Source organism: Colossoma macropomum, unplaced genomic scaffold (genome assembly GCF_904425465.1).
Source record: "Colossoma macropomum unplaced genomic scaffold, Colossoma_macropomum, whole genome shotgun sequence".
NCBI lineage: Eukaryota > Metazoa > Chordata > Actinopteri > Characiformes > Serrasalmidae > Colossoma > Colossoma macropomum.
Window position 1 is genome coordinate 126,904 of NW_023495259.1, and position 18,685 is coordinate 145,588.

The 18,685-nt window shown below is 37.7% G+C and overlaps 1 protein-coding gene across 1 annotated transcript; it reads right to left on the reverse strand.

The window, feature by feature from the left end:
- Nucleotides 1-709: 709 nt before the first annotated feature.
- LOC118801305 (NACHT, LRR and PYD domains-containing protein 1 homolog) lies at nucleotides 710-14,604 on the reverse strand. Its single transcript, XM_036561558.1, has 13 exons — nucleotides 14,531-14,604; nucleotides 12,630-12,683; nucleotides 12,157-12,300; nucleotides 11,914-11,940; nucleotides 9,528-11,217; nucleotides 8,638-8,721; nucleotides 4,275-4,442; nucleotides 3,988-4,065; nucleotides 3,620-3,787; nucleotides 3,122-3,295; nucleotides 1,725-1,802; nucleotides 1,143-1,193; nucleotides 710-872 (listed from the first exon to the last, which is right to left on the reverse strand). The coding sequence occupies exons 2-13, from the start codon at nucleotides 12,649-12,651 to the stop codon at nucleotides 710-712; spliced, it is 2,847 nt and encodes a 948-aa protein (XP_036417451.1). The 5' UTR covers nucleotides 12,652-12,683; nucleotides 14,531-14,604.
- Between the last annotated feature and the right edge of the window lie 4,081 nt (nucleotides 14,605-18,685).

Genomic DNA, 18,685 nt, shown 5'->3' on the forward strand with positions numbered 1-18,685 from the left:
AATGTACAAAAAATCACTTTTGTGTGATTTACTTGAATTTGGTGAGTACACATTATTCAGTCAAAACACTTACAAGCTGATTTTAACTTTTTTATGCTACATTTACTTGTTTTATGAGTGTAGGTGAGGTGGTGTGGAATAATCCAGTCATACTGGATTATCATCATCCAGTTTACATTCTTCTAATACTACAATGTCAAAAACACCTTTTGACATTACAGACAGGGCTTTGTAAAGCCAGGCTATGTTAGCCTAATTTTCTTCTTGCTAGTTATTAGTTAGTTGGTTATTATGCATATCTACATAAACATTCCCTGTGTAAGTTCAACATCAAGAGCTATGTTACACGTACTACATTGTTAGTTGTCATCATTTGCTTTATCCCACCTGATTTTTTTATTTGATAATGTCTTTTCTATGAGTAAAGGGTTAATCTTTGTGCCATTACTGACTTTCTGTTTGCAGCTTCACAAAAAATAACGTCATGTGCAACACTCATTACTTGCAATAGTAAAATAGCTTTAAAGGTTTTGAAGTTATAGTAGAAAAACATCAACTTTTGTTTGTAGTATTCTAAAAAAACTTGCTGGTACAAAAAAGTGCTTGACAATAAGAGTATTTTTTAGTTGTAAGTTTATTACATAACTGTACACTCTAAATAAATGGGAATTTTAAAGTTTCCCGATGAAGCCAGTGTGTGCAATAAAGATCATTGGGCACATCGCACTTGCCTTTCCAGGGACTTCCTCATCTGGCAGAGCCTTCTGAGAAGATCCTCCCAATCCACATTGGCCCCTTCTGAAATGACTGGAAATCTAAGTGAGATTTCCCGCAGTACTGGTGTGGACTCCGTGCTCTGTGTTGTGTGAGGACTGAAACCAATCCATTCGAACAAATTATGTTAAAATCTTCAACTCAAGTAAATTCAGGTTTTAACATCATTCCTCGAGAGCCAAGGAAGAATATATTACTTTCAACTTTGTTACTAATATGTCGATATGAATGTCCAGTCTTAAATACCATCTGAGGAAAAACAAGACTACAGCATGGGCCTGCCTCTCCCAGCTTTAGTGTTCCATCAAATGTACTAATTAACCACATGACTGATAACAAAGGATCATATTATTTCCCTCTTTCCATACCTCCAAGCATGTGCTTTCAAATCCAAGCAGAGAACACCATCTAAAATGGAACTGAAAGGCAAAAAAGTCAACAACTAGTAAACATTTGCACTGGGTGGCTCATTATAGTAGTGCCTCATGACTTAATTTAAATGGCAAGTTATTCACACACACACATTTACACCTAGGGACAATAAAAAAAAGGAACAGAAACTGGTTGCCTGGCCGGGAATTCTCAGGCCCTTGTTGCTGCGAGGCAACAGCACTACCCACTGTGCCACCATTCATACAGAATACATTTTACATGTGTATTGTGAAGAGACTCCATCTTTCACAATAGTCTACTGAACTCTTTTTGCAATGTTGGGCTATTTCCAGTGTTGATGAAAGGTATAAAATAGTGGAAGACTGCAAAGTGGGGTAAATGGCAAAGGATCGCTGTTACCTCCTCCAAATGTATGCTGAAACAGTTGTGCAAGACAGAACATGTGCTAAACTACTCCTTTGTTTGCTCATATGGCAGTCTCACGCAGGCAGACATTTTACATTACCTCCTCTTGCACAAACACAATGAAATAAAAAGGACCTTAAAAGTCTTCTCACATTGAGCAGTGTGTTTGCAATGACAGAGAGCAGATGTCCTCTTCATCCATGCCCTTGAGACTTTCCACATTAAACCAACTAATGAGAGAAAACAGCAAAATGATTAAAATAGAGTTTATTAACATTACTTCAGTAGTGCTCATTTATTACATTATCCAGACAGAACTGGAACAGATGACATCAACCCAACTATATGAATCCATGGGTGTGCTGCAGGTGTGTTGAAACATTGTCAGGAAAATATGCATAAATGTGATCTCTGTAGAAGATGTGTAACTTATGTTCACTTAGAAAATTAACAAAACATGTCATTTGAACAGGGGTGCCCAAACCTTTGCATGCAACTGTATATGCATATGTGGCTAAAAGAGTAAACTGACTTATGTAATGGTTGCCTAATTGCAGTCATGCATGTAGTCAATAGGCCTATGAATATTTTCCAGGGGGTGCTGCTGAATGATTTTCAGGTAGTGCTTCAGCGTTTCCTAGCCCCATACCTGAGATATTTTCTATTTAAATCCATTCAGGCATCACTGTTACTTCAAAGCTGATTAATGGTGGAAAAATCACACAAAGACGTAAACACAGACAATCACGCAGACAGGGTTTTGCACAGTACTGCGCTCAAGAATGTGTCACAACGCAATTTGTAAAGCAACACAAGCGCAAACTGCATTCTGAACATTACAGTAAGGGGCGCTTTTGCGACAGCCTGTCTTGTACCGCCAGCGTGCTTTCTCAATTGCCATAGCAAATAGCAGTTGAGTTTCACACAAAAATGGTTTGCTTACATAAATGTAAACATATATGATACATTATCGCCTTTTTATTCCAACAGAACAGGTAAAGCAGCTCATGCTCCTCTACTGTCCACGTTTAGCTGTTAAGGCTGTTGCATAATAGTAGCTCTCATTCTGATTTGTCCTCCGTCGCCCCCTTGAGTACTGAGTGTTTTAACTGCCACAGTAACATAGGAACGCACGGTGAGCTTGAACAGAAGGGCCGGGCATTTAAAATGTGTTGGCCTGGCATTGTTTTTTGCATTCGCATCCTTGGGCAAAGATGAAGGTAAATGTAACTACATTACGTTATTGCTATATTTGCTATGTCTGGCTGAGTTTCTTCATTCAATAAAGCCTGAAGCCTTGTTTATACAAAACAAAGTGCTGTTTGATGTTTTCATTGGGTCGTGTCCATGCTTTTAGGTTTGTAGTTTAACAGTTAAAACGGTGGGTTATTGGTCAAAAGAATTTGCCAAGAATCCCATCCCCACCCACGAGTTCGGACCTGGATAACAAGTCTGGCTGGCACCAGTTCAAACAAATTAACTTGTAAAACACAAATGTGACTTTTTCTCCAATGTGCTAAATGTAGTTCATGTAGCTTTGTGTATTTACCAACTGTCAAATCCAGAGTTTAATGCAGGTGTGGCATGGCAGAATGAAAGGATCTTTGCAGCACACTTCTGACTCAAGCTCTTGGCATCAAGGTGCACCGTAGGCCAGGATTCAGGCCCAGATTTAAGGAAAGACACTAATTCTTCCATATGCCCATGGAACTCATGATTTTCACTAGAAAACATGAAACAACAAACATTAGTGAATATTTTACATCTTTGAATATTTTATATTAAATAGGCAAGAAACACTAAAAGCATAATTCAAGAATATTAAAATACATATTTCATTTCTTTGTTTTAGGAAGCATTAAGGGCATCTTCTGGAATATTTCGGTTTGCTTCAATAGTCAGTCACAGGATTACAGCTAGTATTGATGTCTATTCTTTACATATGGTTTTATCCACTGTCAAACCATTCAGAAGGTGGGTTCTATTTCTTTGATCTCTGTACTAAGTAGTTTAAAAAAACTAGAAGAGGCAGATGAAATGATCTTACATTTGTTTTAGATTACTTGATATCTGAAGGAACTTCCTCCACTCAGAGGGTGACATCACTCGTTTAAAGTCACCACAGCTGAGGCAGATGGACTTGAAAGTCTGTCCAGATTTCCCAGAATCAATGTGCAAGTCATATGTATTCCAACTTGGGTGACAAACATATATTCTGAAATTTCAAAGCAGAAAATGTAAAATACAGAAAGGCTTTTCAGAGCAATATAAACGTTTTTAAGTTCAAAGCATTACCACAGTATTTCTAAAAAAAAGGTATCAGACATATTGTAAATATACAGAGCACATTGGTTTTACTATACTTTATTAAATTGTATCATATTTAAAGTTCAATGTCCATGAGTAGAGTTTCACCTGTGAAACATATCTGGACCTGACAGTTCAAGATCTGAGCAGATGTTCTCTTCACTGTTCCTGCAGTTTGTAGCCACACTTAAACAGGAAAGACATATGTAACATTAGGGTCTCAGGGACTGCATATCTGACACTAGAAGTTACATTACAAAACAAAACATAAAAAAAATACAAAATATATTACAAAAGGGTATAACACCTATGTGTGCCCAAGTGTGCGTCTGCAGTCTGTGTGATTTTTTTAATTAAATGCAAGACCAGTGACACTGTGCACTTTTAACATTTACCTGAGGTTGTTTGAAACCAAGTTACTCTCAACAATGTTCATGAAGATTTCAGCATTGGTGTAATTGATTGTCTTCACTGATAGATGAACGCTATTCACTGATTTGCGTTTGCGCAGTGCGCTCATGATCCCCTTCACACTTTGGTCAGAGAGATCACCATCTTCTACACTGTGGCAATGTCAAAACAGAACATAAAATTAGAGAAATTTCAGCCACTGAGCATACCAGAATGTTGTTTAATTAAAGCACTTTCAGTTTTTGGTTGAAAAAGAAGTCTTAACAAAAAACAGACTAAATAGACCTACAACAAAGTAAAAAATGTAAGACATTACAAATTATTTTTATGGTAATGAAAATAGAAGAAATAGTACTTAAAATGCTTTTTGTTCCTTTCACTTTCCATAGTGCTGGAGTTCAATGCTGTGTTTAAATGAAGCCCATAACTTGGAATTTTGCATATCTGACTAGGAAAAATCAAAGAAAACCCCCCCCTCAACTAGGAAAGTTAAGATTGTGTTGTCAATCTCAAGGTATGACATCAAATCAACATGATGCTCACACAATCAACAGTAATAAAGAACAAGTTCTCTACAGTAAAATTATATTTTCTCTAGAACAACATACAGAATTAAAATGGTGGCCATAAAGGTCACTATGCTGAGAAAGTAAATACATTATAAACATGTTATCATGTTTTCCCCTCAACTCCGTAGCTTGAACACGAGGATGTTATAAATGGTCTCATGACAAACTACAACTTCCCATATCCGAGCTTTAAACACAAATCATAGCACTGAAATATATTTCTTTGAAAATCATTATATGTAGACTATTTGGTGTTAATTAACCACTATGAAATTCAAAATAGTTTTATTTCAATGTTCAGAAATGTACATTTATTTTTACATCAGATTTCAGAAATCAGGAATTTGTGTTTGCATATTTTTCAGTATTTAAAAATACAGATTAAATAATTCAATATAATCAATACTGTAATCTCACTGCATTTAAATATGGAGAGGAAGTATGTAGCGTGCAGTGATGGTTGAGTATTGTAACGCTGGCACAAAAGAAGATGCGGAAAACATAGCACATATGGGCAAATGCTCTTTATTTAACAAGCACTTCAAAAGCAAGTCTTTACAAAGACTAGAAATGCCAAGCGCTACCCCAACGTGAAACATGGGAGGGGTAGCACAGGAGGACACAACACTTGAGGAGGGTAGACACTTCTAACCATTAGTTAACTGCTAATCACACACTCCTCAGACTATTACTCCAATAAACAAAAGTACCACTAAACCACAGAACAACAGTCCATCTTAAACCGGGAGCATGGTACCGCTGAGCATAAGCTCATAACATAGCGCAGAGCTGTTGTTGTTGTTGTTATTATTAATATTATTATTACGGATGCATCAATACCATTATTCGGGTATCAGACCGATACCAAGCTCAATTATAAAAATTCACTGGTACCAACATTCCAATACCCGCTAATAGCTTATGACATAGGCAGTAATACACTATGTTTTTACCCGGTTTTTAAAAAAAAATACACAAACACAATTACAACTGCTCCCCTATTACAGGTGGAGACACAGAGGCAAAATGGGGGTGAAAAAAGTCATCTATGCCAACTTTACTTACTTAACGTACTTTACTTACAACTGTACAGAAGTGCTTTTCTGACAAGGAACAAAACCTGCTCTTCTCTACTTCAATGCTACTCCATCCAAGGTAACCGATGTAGCATTGCTAGCTATATTGTTAAATAATACCAATGTCTAAATCAGCTAAATTTGAATTATTTAACTGTTAAGGTACAAGTAATTCATCATGATATTAGTGAGTACTAAGAAACATGTACTCATATTCTGTCTGAAAAAATGGCATCGATGCATCCCTAATTTTTATTATGATTATTTTACAGCAAACCAGCTCCATGCTTTATATTATTAAGGAGCTTCTCCGGTCTCTCAAGAGGGAGACAGTGTAGCACGGCAATTTAAAATAGCCCACTGCCTTTATTTTTGGACTGAAGACAGTCCAAGATGAATGGAAGTGAACAGAGAGCTTCTCTCAAATGGTCCTATCAGGTCTAAGCAGCTTACTTCTGATGGCATGCACTGGAAATCAAAAGCCGAGGGCCTGGTCTGAACCAGTGCAAAATGCAAGATGTACAGAATTTTGGTGGATTTTTACAAATATTTGGTATGTTAGCTTCCAGACAGCTATCGTCAACAAATCTTTCACACACTGGCATCTAAAAAATAGACATAGAACAGTTGGCAATTAAATAAAATACACTGGTTAGTTTTTAATTAATAACGGAAAAACTCTCTTACTCTCCTCTACCTTTTGTCCTATGGCAAGATCCCCATATAGCTAGAGTTAGAATTTAAGCATAAATATCCCCACAAAATGGTTGATTTCATGGAGAATCCCAATGAATCCGGCAAAGGAACAGTGGAGTGCATACTGTGCTGTCTAGAAAAACTTGGGCTGTTGCTGGGTCAAGTGGCAGCTTTCAGCGCTGACAACACAAATGTTATCTACGAGATCCACAATTCAGTCTACACCGCCTTAAAGAAAAGCCAAAATAATCTTCTACAAGGTAACTGCCAAGAATTCACTGCATTCATCAATACTGCCATAAAGTACAGTGAAAAGTGGTTTGACTTTTCCACCAGCAAATGGCTTCACGGTCTTCTCTCTCCATGACTCTGAAAAGGTCACAGAAAGTCACGGAAAACCAATCAGCCTTCTGGAAAAGCTTCAGGAGGACGATCAGTGGAAGAGCACAGACTTGGCTGTCAGGTGGATGGGCTGTATTTCAGGCAGCTGATTTCCCCAATATGTTGTCGATCATCTCCTGGAACTTGAGCATACCAGCCTCAGGAGGGTATACGGAGAGAATTTTCTCCTGGATGGCAAACAAATGGACTGATGTCCGGAGCCAGTGCTCTGTGAAGCTTGTGAGGAGTGAGCTCCTGATCTAACTTAACTTCGACCTGACCTGTGCCAACTTTCATTCAGTCATACTGAAGGACAAACCATTGCTTAATGCAACAAGGAATGCTAAAGTACTCACTGAGGAACAAGTAGAAAGAGAAAGAAATTGATTACTGGGTTCACAAAAAGACAAAACAAAACAAAACAAAAAAAACTTCTGACTAGCTCAGTAACTACTACATAGTAAAGTGCTGCATTGAGAGAGAAAGAGAGAAACTGAATTGGATGGATGACAATTGGATGTATCTTATTTATTCCATTTAATCTATACAAAATAAGCTCGAGCTTGATGTTTATCCACACTTACTGCACCGCTTCGTACATACTGTTTAACTAGAGCTTTGTCTGAATAGCTGAATGAACCTTTTTGTCCTGTTTGCCTTTCTTGATTTTGCTCTTATCTTTAATCCAATATTCATGTATATCCACATGCTAGTTAGCTCTGCCAACTTTTAGTTTATTTAGTTAGCTTCAGATCAGTCAAAATCATGGAAAACAGATAGCAGCCCTAAAGCCCTAAATGTCACAAGATGACATTATGTTCTTATTAGCATATTTGTGACATCATCATGTTGCATTTGCATTCTGCAAAGTATCAGATGGTGTCAGCCTTTTACAGCTGGTTGCTTTTCTTCTACTCTCTGTGTCCACATATACTGTGTTCTATTACCAATAAAGCTGTTCTCATTTACAGATTGTTCTGTTTCTGTTGTAAGACAACAGGATTAGTATAAAATAATAATTGAAAGAAACGTGGCCAGTTAACTACAGGTTAATCAAGTCACTTTCAAGTCATTTCGAAGCTGCTGCTCTGCACTGCTAAAATTTTAACCAAGACGTCGTCTGACAAAATCATCAAACATTATTTAACGACAACGGCTGTGCTGGGATTTCAGGTATGTTAACATGTAAAATTATCAGTCAGAAAGAAAGAATATCAGAATATCATATTTTTTCCCCTCATCTAGTGCAGAAATGAATGACACCCATGGGTGATCAGTAATAACACCCAAAACAATCAAATTAAATTGTTTAAATTAAAACAATGGAAGAGCAAATAATCCAGATTGTTGATTGTTCTTTGGCAACACTACCAAACAAAAAGTTGCTAGATTTCACGCTAGTTGAAAAAACAAAAAAAGTCGCTAAAGGGGTCTGAAAAGTCACTACATCAAGTTCACAACACTGATGGTGGATCTCCCAGAAAACACTGTTATGACATCACATTTCCATATATGCATAATACAGCAAAACAACAGAAGCAGAAAGTCCCCACTAGCACACTGATGCCATCTGTAGCCCCTATGACATTCTGATGAACTGTTGAGGAAACTGAAAAAATGATTACCTCAGACACTGAAGGTCTTTTCCTTTTCCCACAGCTGAGATCAGATCAGCAACATCAATATCTGACACATAGCTGACACTTAAGCTGAAAAAAAAGACAGTAAGATAATTCAGTACTAAAACACCAAGTGAATGAGTGTGTTTACATGTACTTAATAATTAGATTAATGTAGAAAATCAGATTTTGTCAGTAATCTGTTCACTGCGTTTACATGTACTTCAGTAATCAGATGATGCGAAAATCCGGGTCTACATGAGTCAGGCAATAATCAGAATTCTACTTTGCAACAATCCACTGAACTCACAGAAAAAGATGTGATGTAAAAGTAACATAAAACTCATCATCATGCCATGGCTTTTTTAAACATCGAGCCACGTTCACTGAATATATGAACATACACCATCAATATTTCAATTCTTCATTTCATCAACCATGTAGTTGGTTTCAGTGTCACTCCCAAAGTGTTTTTATCACATCTTGTAGGTGCTTTGTTAAGTACTTTTCCTGGTACCATGGTCTATTTTTGCATATTCACAGACTGAGAACAATGAAAGAAATCAGAGTAAGAATATACATGCACTGTAAAACCTGATTACTGAGCTAAAATCCAGCTCTCTTTATCTGACTTTTTAATCTGATTTCTAGGCCTTAATCCAATCTGAGAAATCTTGAACAAACCACTTGAACAATCAGATAACTGCAAAAATCTGGTAATGATATCAAGAGCATGTAAACACAATGATAAAATGTCACTTAAACTGCAATCACATTACCACTATACTAACAGAGTATATATTAATATAATATATAAATATACTATATAACTAAATCACAGAGTAATGCTGCTGAACATTGTGTTGACGATGAAATATAGTGATGATAATACTAACTGTAGTTTATCACATTTGTTCAATGTTGTGTGAAGCATTTTTAGATTCTCCACTGTACTTCCTTGCAATTTCAGGCTTCTGATACGTCGACAGAATTGCAGACACTGTGCTGCTGCATGGTAATCTGTCATATCTGAAGAACTCAGTTGAATTTCAACTCCATTTGTTTCCCAAATCTTCATAGCTTTTTCCACAATGTACTTGTCGTTGACCTCACACAAGCACTGAAGAGTAAAACTGCTCAACTGCATGTTGAGTTTTCGTGAGACAAATTTGTAGAGCCATTCTTGCAGCTGGGCACATGTGGTACAAGACACTGCCTGTTGATGCTTCTCCATGAGTAAGGACTTCACTGCCTTGTTAGAGAGACCAAAAAGAAACTGGACAATAGGTAAGCAATGATAACCACCCTGCAATGAATCAGTAAGCAGCTTTTCTAATTTTAGCTTGGCCTCTGTTTCATCAAGGAAAGTGTACAAGAGCGCAGCAAAGAACTCCTGAAAGCTGAGATGCATAAAAGAAAACATTTCCTTCACATTTATTCTGTCTTTGCAATGAAAGGTGCAGAGGAAGGGAATTCTGGTCGAATCTAAGACATTTAAAATCGTCTCAGGCACTTGGTTTCTCTGGAACAGAACTCTGCCTTTAAGAATACCTTTATGCGCTAGTTGGCCAAGGTCCTTCAGCAGGTCACGCTGTTGAGATTCAGTTAAGCCTTGGCAATGATGCTCCAGCAGAATAAACACAAAATCAACAAATATGGAGGTGGTACTTCTGAATCCACGTGTCATCCTTTTACTCATTTTGCTCTTTTCCTTAAAGACACTGCAGATAAGCCAGCACATGACTGGACTGGAACAGGCTGAGTAAAGTGTTCCATTTGCCTTAACTTGGCCATAAACTTGTCTGGAACGCCCATCATGCTTGAAGAACATTTGAAAGTACTGTTGTATCCCGTTCTCAGAGAAGCCCATGATCTCAGTGAAGCGCTGTGGATGCTTGAGTAGCTTTCCCAGTTTTTCAGCCGCTACTGACCTTGTGGTCACCAGCAGAAAGGACTCGTTCAACATGCATCCCCTCAGAAGGGAGCTTAGAACAGCACCAAGCCCGGCTTTGATGTCTGCTTTGACAGGCAATGGCTTTTTAGGCAGTGAAAGCCTGAGTTCATCGAACCCATCAAGCAAGAAAAGTACTCTCTCTGGTGTTTTCTTTAAGATCTGAGCCATTTCCTCACTGCAGTTCAGAAGCTCCACCAGACTTATGTCTCCAGCAATATCATTGAGCTCTGAGCATCTCAGATGAAAGACTACATCAAAGATTCCTGCAAAGAGATTTCCATTCGCCCAGTCGTAAAGGATCTTTTGTGCTGTGAAAGACTTTCCACTTCCAGAGTTGCCTTGGAGAATAACAGCTTTTGGACGCATGCTGTTTGGGCTATCCTCTTGACTGAACAGCTTGTCAACAGTAATATGGTGGTCTGTATGGTGGGTTCTGGCATGGTGGAAATCTTCTCCTTTGGAACAAATCTCTTTTTTTTTCTCTTTCTTCTCCTTATGTCTCTGGATGATGAGTGGATCCACATAACGATCTAAAAGCTGCACATGTTGACCAGGAAGGGAGGTATATTCCCTAATGCATGCATGCTCAGCCACCAGTGACTTCTTGTATTTTGCAATCACAGAAGTTATATCTGGCAATGACAAACCAAAACAAGGTCAGTTTCATCTTACAAAACATGCACAGCAGTGAGCAACGTGTGATGCCTTCACAATACTGTTAAAAACGTTATTACTGCAACAGATAATATTCCTTTTCATGTGAATTTGGATCATATTTTTAATGGGGATTCCCATCAATTTTTAAATTATACTGCCCCACTCAATTATTGAGCAGTAAACTAAGTGTTACTGTTTTGATGTGAAATGCAAGAAACAATGTAAATATAGCAAATTTAAATACAAAATTGTAAAACAGTAATAATAATAATAATAATAATAATAATAACAAAACAACAACAACAACAACAACAATGATAATAGTAATTATTATTATTATTATTACTATATCTATCTATCTATTACTATATCTTACAGCTATTGTAAGAAGAATAACCATATAATGTAATAACTTTGTGAGGGAGCTTTTATAGTATGGTTCATCACCACAGTCAACAAAACTGATTTGGTAAGTTTCTCTAGAATGAAGCATTTCACACCAAATCACTCTGAATGCCTTATACATCTTAAAAAAATGTATTTTACGGATATTCTGAAATTAAAATTTCCCTCATTAATAGATGTTTGTCAGATTGTAATATTTTATTTGAACTATAAAATATAAAGGCATATAAAAAATATATTGTCACTGAAATGCCAAATTAACATACCTATCTCACCTCCAGAAAGGCTTGCACCTACAAAGAGGTTTATAAAAGCACATGTTTTTCAAGTATGCACTTTTCCTAAATTACAAAATGATGATAATAACAATAACAACAGTAATAATAATAATAATAATAACAATAACAATAATAATAATAATCACAAGTTTTATATATAAAATATTTTATATCAATGATAATTTATATCTCTTAAAGCTTTTAGATTTAACCTAAAGTAGTTATCCTTACCACCATCATTTTTTGCGAACGTCACGTCCCTTGCCTGTACATTCGACAAAATCGGTGCGAACACCCGAGCACCCGATCCTACATGCATGTTGATGTTTAATCCAGATGACCGTGAATCTCCTGCTCTTATAAAAGAATTGTCCACTGTAAAAAAAATAATAATAATAATAATGTTTTGAGGCAACATAAAACCTCCATACCATTAGACCACAATCTAATCTAATGTTTTCACTATTTCAGTTCATGTTTACGCTCTTCACCACTTTTGTGATTCTGGCTTAATTCAGGGCTAAACTATTCAGATATGAATATCTCCTTAACTACATAACGTTTCTCCAACTGAGCACACTGTCTACATGCACTTGGCGATGTTCAATAATCAATATCTAAATCATACTAATACAATTACATTCTCGCCAACATAGTTTGGCAGTCAGAGTGAACTGTGAAATGTTTCCAGAGATCACACTCACCATAACCACGGTCCTCCTCCATCGTTCATTCTTCATTCACACAACTGGAATAAGCTGCTAAATAGGAAAATACCTCAGTTGTCTGGGCCAGTGGGATCCTAAAGCTGCTTGAAGAATTGTTACTAAAGAAGTGACACATAAGAAATAAGGTGATAATATAAAAGGCAGATTATGAAAATTAGGAATTCTATCCACATGTAAAATCAAAAACTTTAACTGTGCTCCTGTCTTGACTCATCAGCTCGCCTACACTACTGCATGCCCTGTTGTCCATCAGACTACCACATGCTAAACAGGCCTATTAGGTTTCTCTTAAAGGATTACTAAGCTACTCAGTCTTCAAGATAAACAGACAAACACCAACCATCTTACATTTCAGCTAATGTTATTAGCCCAGTCATGTCACAATTTATTTCACCTCATATATTAAGCTTAAAAACAGTGAGTTTGTGAAGAGTTAGTTTGCCGATACCAAATGTGATAAATTGGCTAAATGACGTTGAAAGCTGTATTCCATTATATCTTCCATATATATCTCCTCTGCTTCAACAACGCTGCCATGAAGCCCTGCCCACTGACCTGTGAGCTGCCTTGTGACTGGCCAGGATTGAGTTCGATTACATCCAGGCTCGACTGCTCTTTCTGAGTACCCTGGATGTTTCACCCGGATTTTTTTAATCTGAATTTTACCTGAATTTTTATTACCTGATTTTTTTAAATTAAATTTCAATACCTGAATTTCAAATATCTAAGATTTCACAGACATTTTCAGTAACACCTACTTTCACAGGCTTTTTTTTTTTTTCCAAGCATCATAAATTCATGTTTAGCATCATGAATTCAGGTTCAGTTTCTGGTGACACTGGTTTCACAGAATTCATGACTACAACTCAAGCAAAGTGAACAGAACACCTCAAGTTTGGTCCTAAGTCCTAAAAGATTTCTACTAAGAATATTCTACATGGTCTCAATATAAAAATCACTGAAAGTCGATGAAAATTGCTACATGGAATTAAAGTATTTGTGTTAAAAAGATAATCTATTGTATAATACACTTTATATGTAAAATCAAAATGCTTGCCTTGTCAACAAAATCCTGCACTCACAGCAGATCCAGGCCCAGACTAAGAATCTCTGATGCCCCTGGTTGTTATAGCCATGGTGCCCCACTGCTAAGAACAAAACATTCTCCTAATCACACACACTGCATTTCCAGTGACCTTATCACCAAAGTCGTATGAGGCCAAAATGAACAAGAATCACACAGTTCAGTCTTTACACCCCAGAAGCCGAGAATTTCAGAACTTACCTTTTACACTATATAAGTAGGAAGGAGACATCTGAGATGATGTCAAGTATTTTACAACAAATCAAATTTTAGGACCAGAACAATTGTTTTATGTGTATAAAAAAGGTGTTTGACAGCACACACCTTCAAACCGTTTTATTGGAGACTTGTTTTCACAGCTCCTCAGCTTTCAAAATCATACATCTGAAATGACATCTCACTTGCAAAGATCGCTAACGCCAGAATCAACGTGAATGAGGTGCCAAAACGATCATTTATCATTCACTGTCCATAATTCCTAAGGTATAAATAATGCCTATGCCTACGCCTACTGAATGGTTAAAAGCTGGATTAAAAGTCAAACTGAGTGTAGCCTATGAACAGATTTCAAACAAACTGAACATAAATATACAAGAAGTGTGGTGCCCCTAGCCTTTGAGTGCCCCTGGGCAGTCACCCACGTCACCAACATGGTAGATCCGGCCATAACTTTAATTAATACAAAACAATGATAGGACTAAATTAGAACGTTAATAGGCTTAGGTTTTACCTACTTACCAACTGCCAGGAAAGAAAATATTTATATGAGTTATTATATGAGTTTCCTACTCACACTGACAGTCTCTTCAGGTTTTTTCTTCAATCAGTACTGCTGAACAGCAATGCTTCCCTAATGCTAGTCAGTTTCTGCTGTTCTACAGTACAGTGTACGTCTACAGGACGTGTACAGTCTCGCTGATGAACAAACAAAGGGGAGGTGGGTGGAGAGGTAGGCGTGTGGAGAGATCACATCTTTAAAATGCCTTAAAGGGGAATTCCATTGATTTTTCAAAATTTCTGCATAAGCAAATGGTAAAGATGTAATCAAAGTCATTCTGAGTGGTTTGGTGTGAAATGCTCCATTCTGAAGACTCTTACCGAGTCAGAATTGTTCACAATGGTGGTGAAAGGAAACGTCTGAAGAGTTTTTTGAGTCTAGAAACTCCCTCACAGAATGTTGTTACATAAAATGACTGCGGAATATGTTGACTGATGTCTGAGACATTGCTAAACGTGTATTTTTAAAACCCAAGAGGTATATGCAGGGTGTTTTAAGGTAAAATAGTTCCCAAAGACTAAGGCTCCATTCGGACAAGATTATTTACATGAGGAGGTAGGTTAGTCATTTTTACTGATGTCCTCCTGTGACTTTAGACCCCTCCGAATGCACCATGTCAATCATTCTACTGCCTTTTGACCTACAATAAAACAAGCCACAGAAATAACACTAGGTTATATAAATACTGCGCACATTAACATGTCCGTAAAAACACCATATTCTGTGGAAAAAAGAGATTAGGTATGGAAGCATTTACTTTTGTTCTCTGTGGCCAAAATCTAGCTGATATGTGCGGTCCATCTTTGAATGTACAACTCAGAACATTACAACATGCAAAAAAATACAAAAAAAAGTTTGATTTTATGCTGCCGTGTTGTCTGTGTATAAACTCCCAAGCTAATGACATTGCTAATGACAGTGCATTCACTTAAGACAGCACGACAGATGGTTTTCATGTGTTTTCAGTATTACATATAAAAACCTCACATTAATAGGGCTATATTTGCGTTTTTTTGCTCACCTATCACAAGTTCATTGCGATCGTGCTTTTGTTAACTCCAGTAAGCAGTAACCCTCCACAGCTGCAAAAATCACTTCTGCTCCACGTTCCATGGTCCAGATATGTTGTGCAGAAGTGATTTTTGCAGCTGTGGAGGGTTACTGCTTACTGGAGAGTTAACAAAAGCACGATGTCTGCCTCAATGACAAAATCCTTAAAAGTGCGGGAGCATTTAACGCTAAACTCAGAAAAAAAGGTTGTAGTTGTGCTATTTGTGAAGCTGACCTTAGCTGGCATGGGAGCACATCCTCCACGCTGGAGCATTTGAGAAGGAAACTCGTCGGCTCACTGGACAAAGATTGATCTCAATAAGATATGCCACGTCCCAAACCGCATACTAGCACACTAAATAGTGGGCAAATATATATATATATGTGTGTGTGTGTGTGTGTGTGCACTCATTACTGTAGTTTGTGAAGTACAGAAGTGTGTGGTTTGGGACGCAGCAATAGCTGTGCTAGCGCGCTAGTTAGCTAATGTTAATGTTAGTGCTAGTTAGAAGCCGTCTTAAAAGAGCTGTAACATTTTCTATTTCTAAATGCAGGTTCTCTGGAATTGTTAAGGGAGTTGGAACAGAGAAGCAAGTAACTATTATTCACTGTTCGCTTTTCAGATAACATTCACACTTTTAAACATTGCATCGGTGTCTTAGTGTCGAGGCCACCAGTGCGTTCAAACTCGGCGAACACAGGACACAGGAGAGCGTTTGCACACAGTTTCCTGTTTTCCGCGAACGTTTGGCTCCACTCACAAACAGTTTCAGGAGGTAGTTCTCAGTGGACATACAAGGCAGCTGGACAAAGTGTTACCGTCGAAATAAACTGTTCATAGAGAAGTTTGCCACAAATGTTCGGCACTTTCCCATCCGCTCCATCAGAGCGCGTCTCCTCTGCAGCGGTGAATATCTGCTCTCAGAGGAGAGCGAGACTCTCATAGGAGCACGGAGAGATGATGACTCTCTTCCGCATCAATAAAGACCTGTGACTGTAAAATTTAGCTGCAACAGAGTGTAGACAGACAGCAGAAGCACAAAGCACAGTTTGAATTTAAAATTTAAATTTAGATTGGTCCCCCGTCCCAATTTTTATTTACTTGATTTAGGGAAAACTGATTTAGTTTTGTTATATTTTAATGCTGATACTTTGCACATCCTTGGTTTTCAATTTTAACAGGAAAAAGATATCTGTGTTTTATTTATCTTTTGTATTAGCAGGAAAGTTCATTAAAATGGTGAATTTTTGAATAAGATATTCATCTTTATTATCTTCATCTTATTATCTAGTTAGTTAGTTAGTTAGCAAATGCATAAAACAAAAAAAAGCTAAATTTAAAGGCTGATAGCTACATCAGTGTTATTTGGTAAAGTAGTGATTCATAATCCAAATAATCGATTATTAATTTCAGTAATCGATCGATTATTCGACTGTGAAATTAATCGTTTGTTGCAGCCCTACCTCTGTCACACCCTATGTTAAATAAAAGACCCGATATGTTTTGTCCTGCGTACATTTTTCTCTTGAACATCACTGGATCTTCTAAATTATGAGGTTGTTAAAGAGTCTTAATAGGCTACTAATATTGCTACATGCAAGCCAATGCTACTGCACATCAATGTGATGTCACAAAGCTACACTAAAGTAACGTGGGCTATGGCGGTGTTCTAGTGAGTTGTGATACCTTATCGAAATGTCCTACTGTAGTGCATTTGTACAGGTATGCCCATAAATAGAACCTCCAGGTAGGACATTTCAATAGCCTAAAACTCCAATCATTCTCTCAGGGAAATTCCTTTCAGACCCGGAGCTCTTAATATGGGCATAAGAGCATGGCGCCGACAATAAAATGATAAAAAGACCACAGTGGTCTATTGGCTGGTGGTGATAAGACCCACCTAGTAAATATATTCTACACACTGCTACATAAACACCAGCCTTGCGTCTCGTTGGAAAATAGAGAGAAACCTGTCAGTAATGGCGGATTACAAAAAACATAAATTATCAAAGAGGCAGTGAGTAAAGCTGCTAACTTGTGTGTTTATGCTAGGTAGGCTTTAGTTAGGTACTGTCAGAGCCGGTTTATGAGGAGCCTGGCCTCTTCCTATTCCCCCCCTTATATCAAAAACAGGACTGCTGAACAGCAGAGGGCGCCCGTGCGCGAGTCCTCAGTGAATTGGAGTAAATGGTGCTCAAAGACTAAAAACAAAAAGTTAAAATAGTTTCTAATAACTCGCCCATAACGTTTCTTTAATTTTAGAAAGTAGAAGGATGTATTTCACTAAAAAAACAAAGAAATCTCACCTACATTTTTCCTTTTTTCTACAGCAAACGGGTTTTGGGCAGCAGAAGGCGGGCATTACCGCTAGAGCGTGCTGACTGATTGGCGAGCGGAGCAGCTCATTGGCTGTTCGCGCTCACTGACGTCATGAACATACATGAGGTGCCGTTTTAAACTCTTATAGCTCGAGTTTAAAAGCTCTTAAAAATATAACAGCAGTGTTAAAATGTTTTATGATATTCAGTGTACTCTCTAGATCTGTTGCCGGAGGTCTGCCGCTCTGCAAAGTTTAGTTTGAACTCTAATCTACGGCTACGTTTACACAGCAGGGAAAAGTGGCCCAAATCCGATCTTTTTCTTCATATATCACACAGATGCGTTACCTTTGAGGCAGTGTGAACAGCAAAAACGCATTAAATCTGCTTGGGGTAGCCTGATGTAGTCAGACATGAGAATATAGCGCACAGCCATGCCAAAATCATGGATAATCAAGCAAACAGACGCCTTGCTGGTGCCAAACAAGTTAGACAACGTGCGGTAACCCATCCCTGTTGCCAGCCAGTACAACACAACTCCTACTTGCTTTCTCAGGGATATGGTTCGCCTCATGTGAGTATTTTGCTTCTGTTATACATCGGACAGTCGCTGACATATGTAGCTGAAAGTTGCCCGCGACATCCTGAAATTCTGACTCCTAAACTCCTAAAGCATATTTGTCTGTGACTTCAAATTTACTGATACACGTGAAACTACAAATTTCACTGTCACAGGTGTTCAGTTGTTTTGCTCCAATGATTCCTTTATACACTTCAGCCAAGTAAAGCCTTTTTTCCATG

Coding starts and splice junctions, on each gene's coding strand:
- LOC118801305 (XM_036561558.1), bottom strand. CDS start 12,651: ATGGAGGAGGACCGTGGTTATG. Junction 11,941..12,156: donor GTTCGCAAAAAATGATGGTG/GTAAGGATAACT, acceptor ACCTCTTTGTAG/GTGCAAGCCTTTCTGGAGGT. Junction 3,788..3,987: donor GGTCCAGATATGTTTCACAG/GTGAAACTCTAC, acceptor TTGAAATTTCAG/AATATATGTTTGTCACCCAA.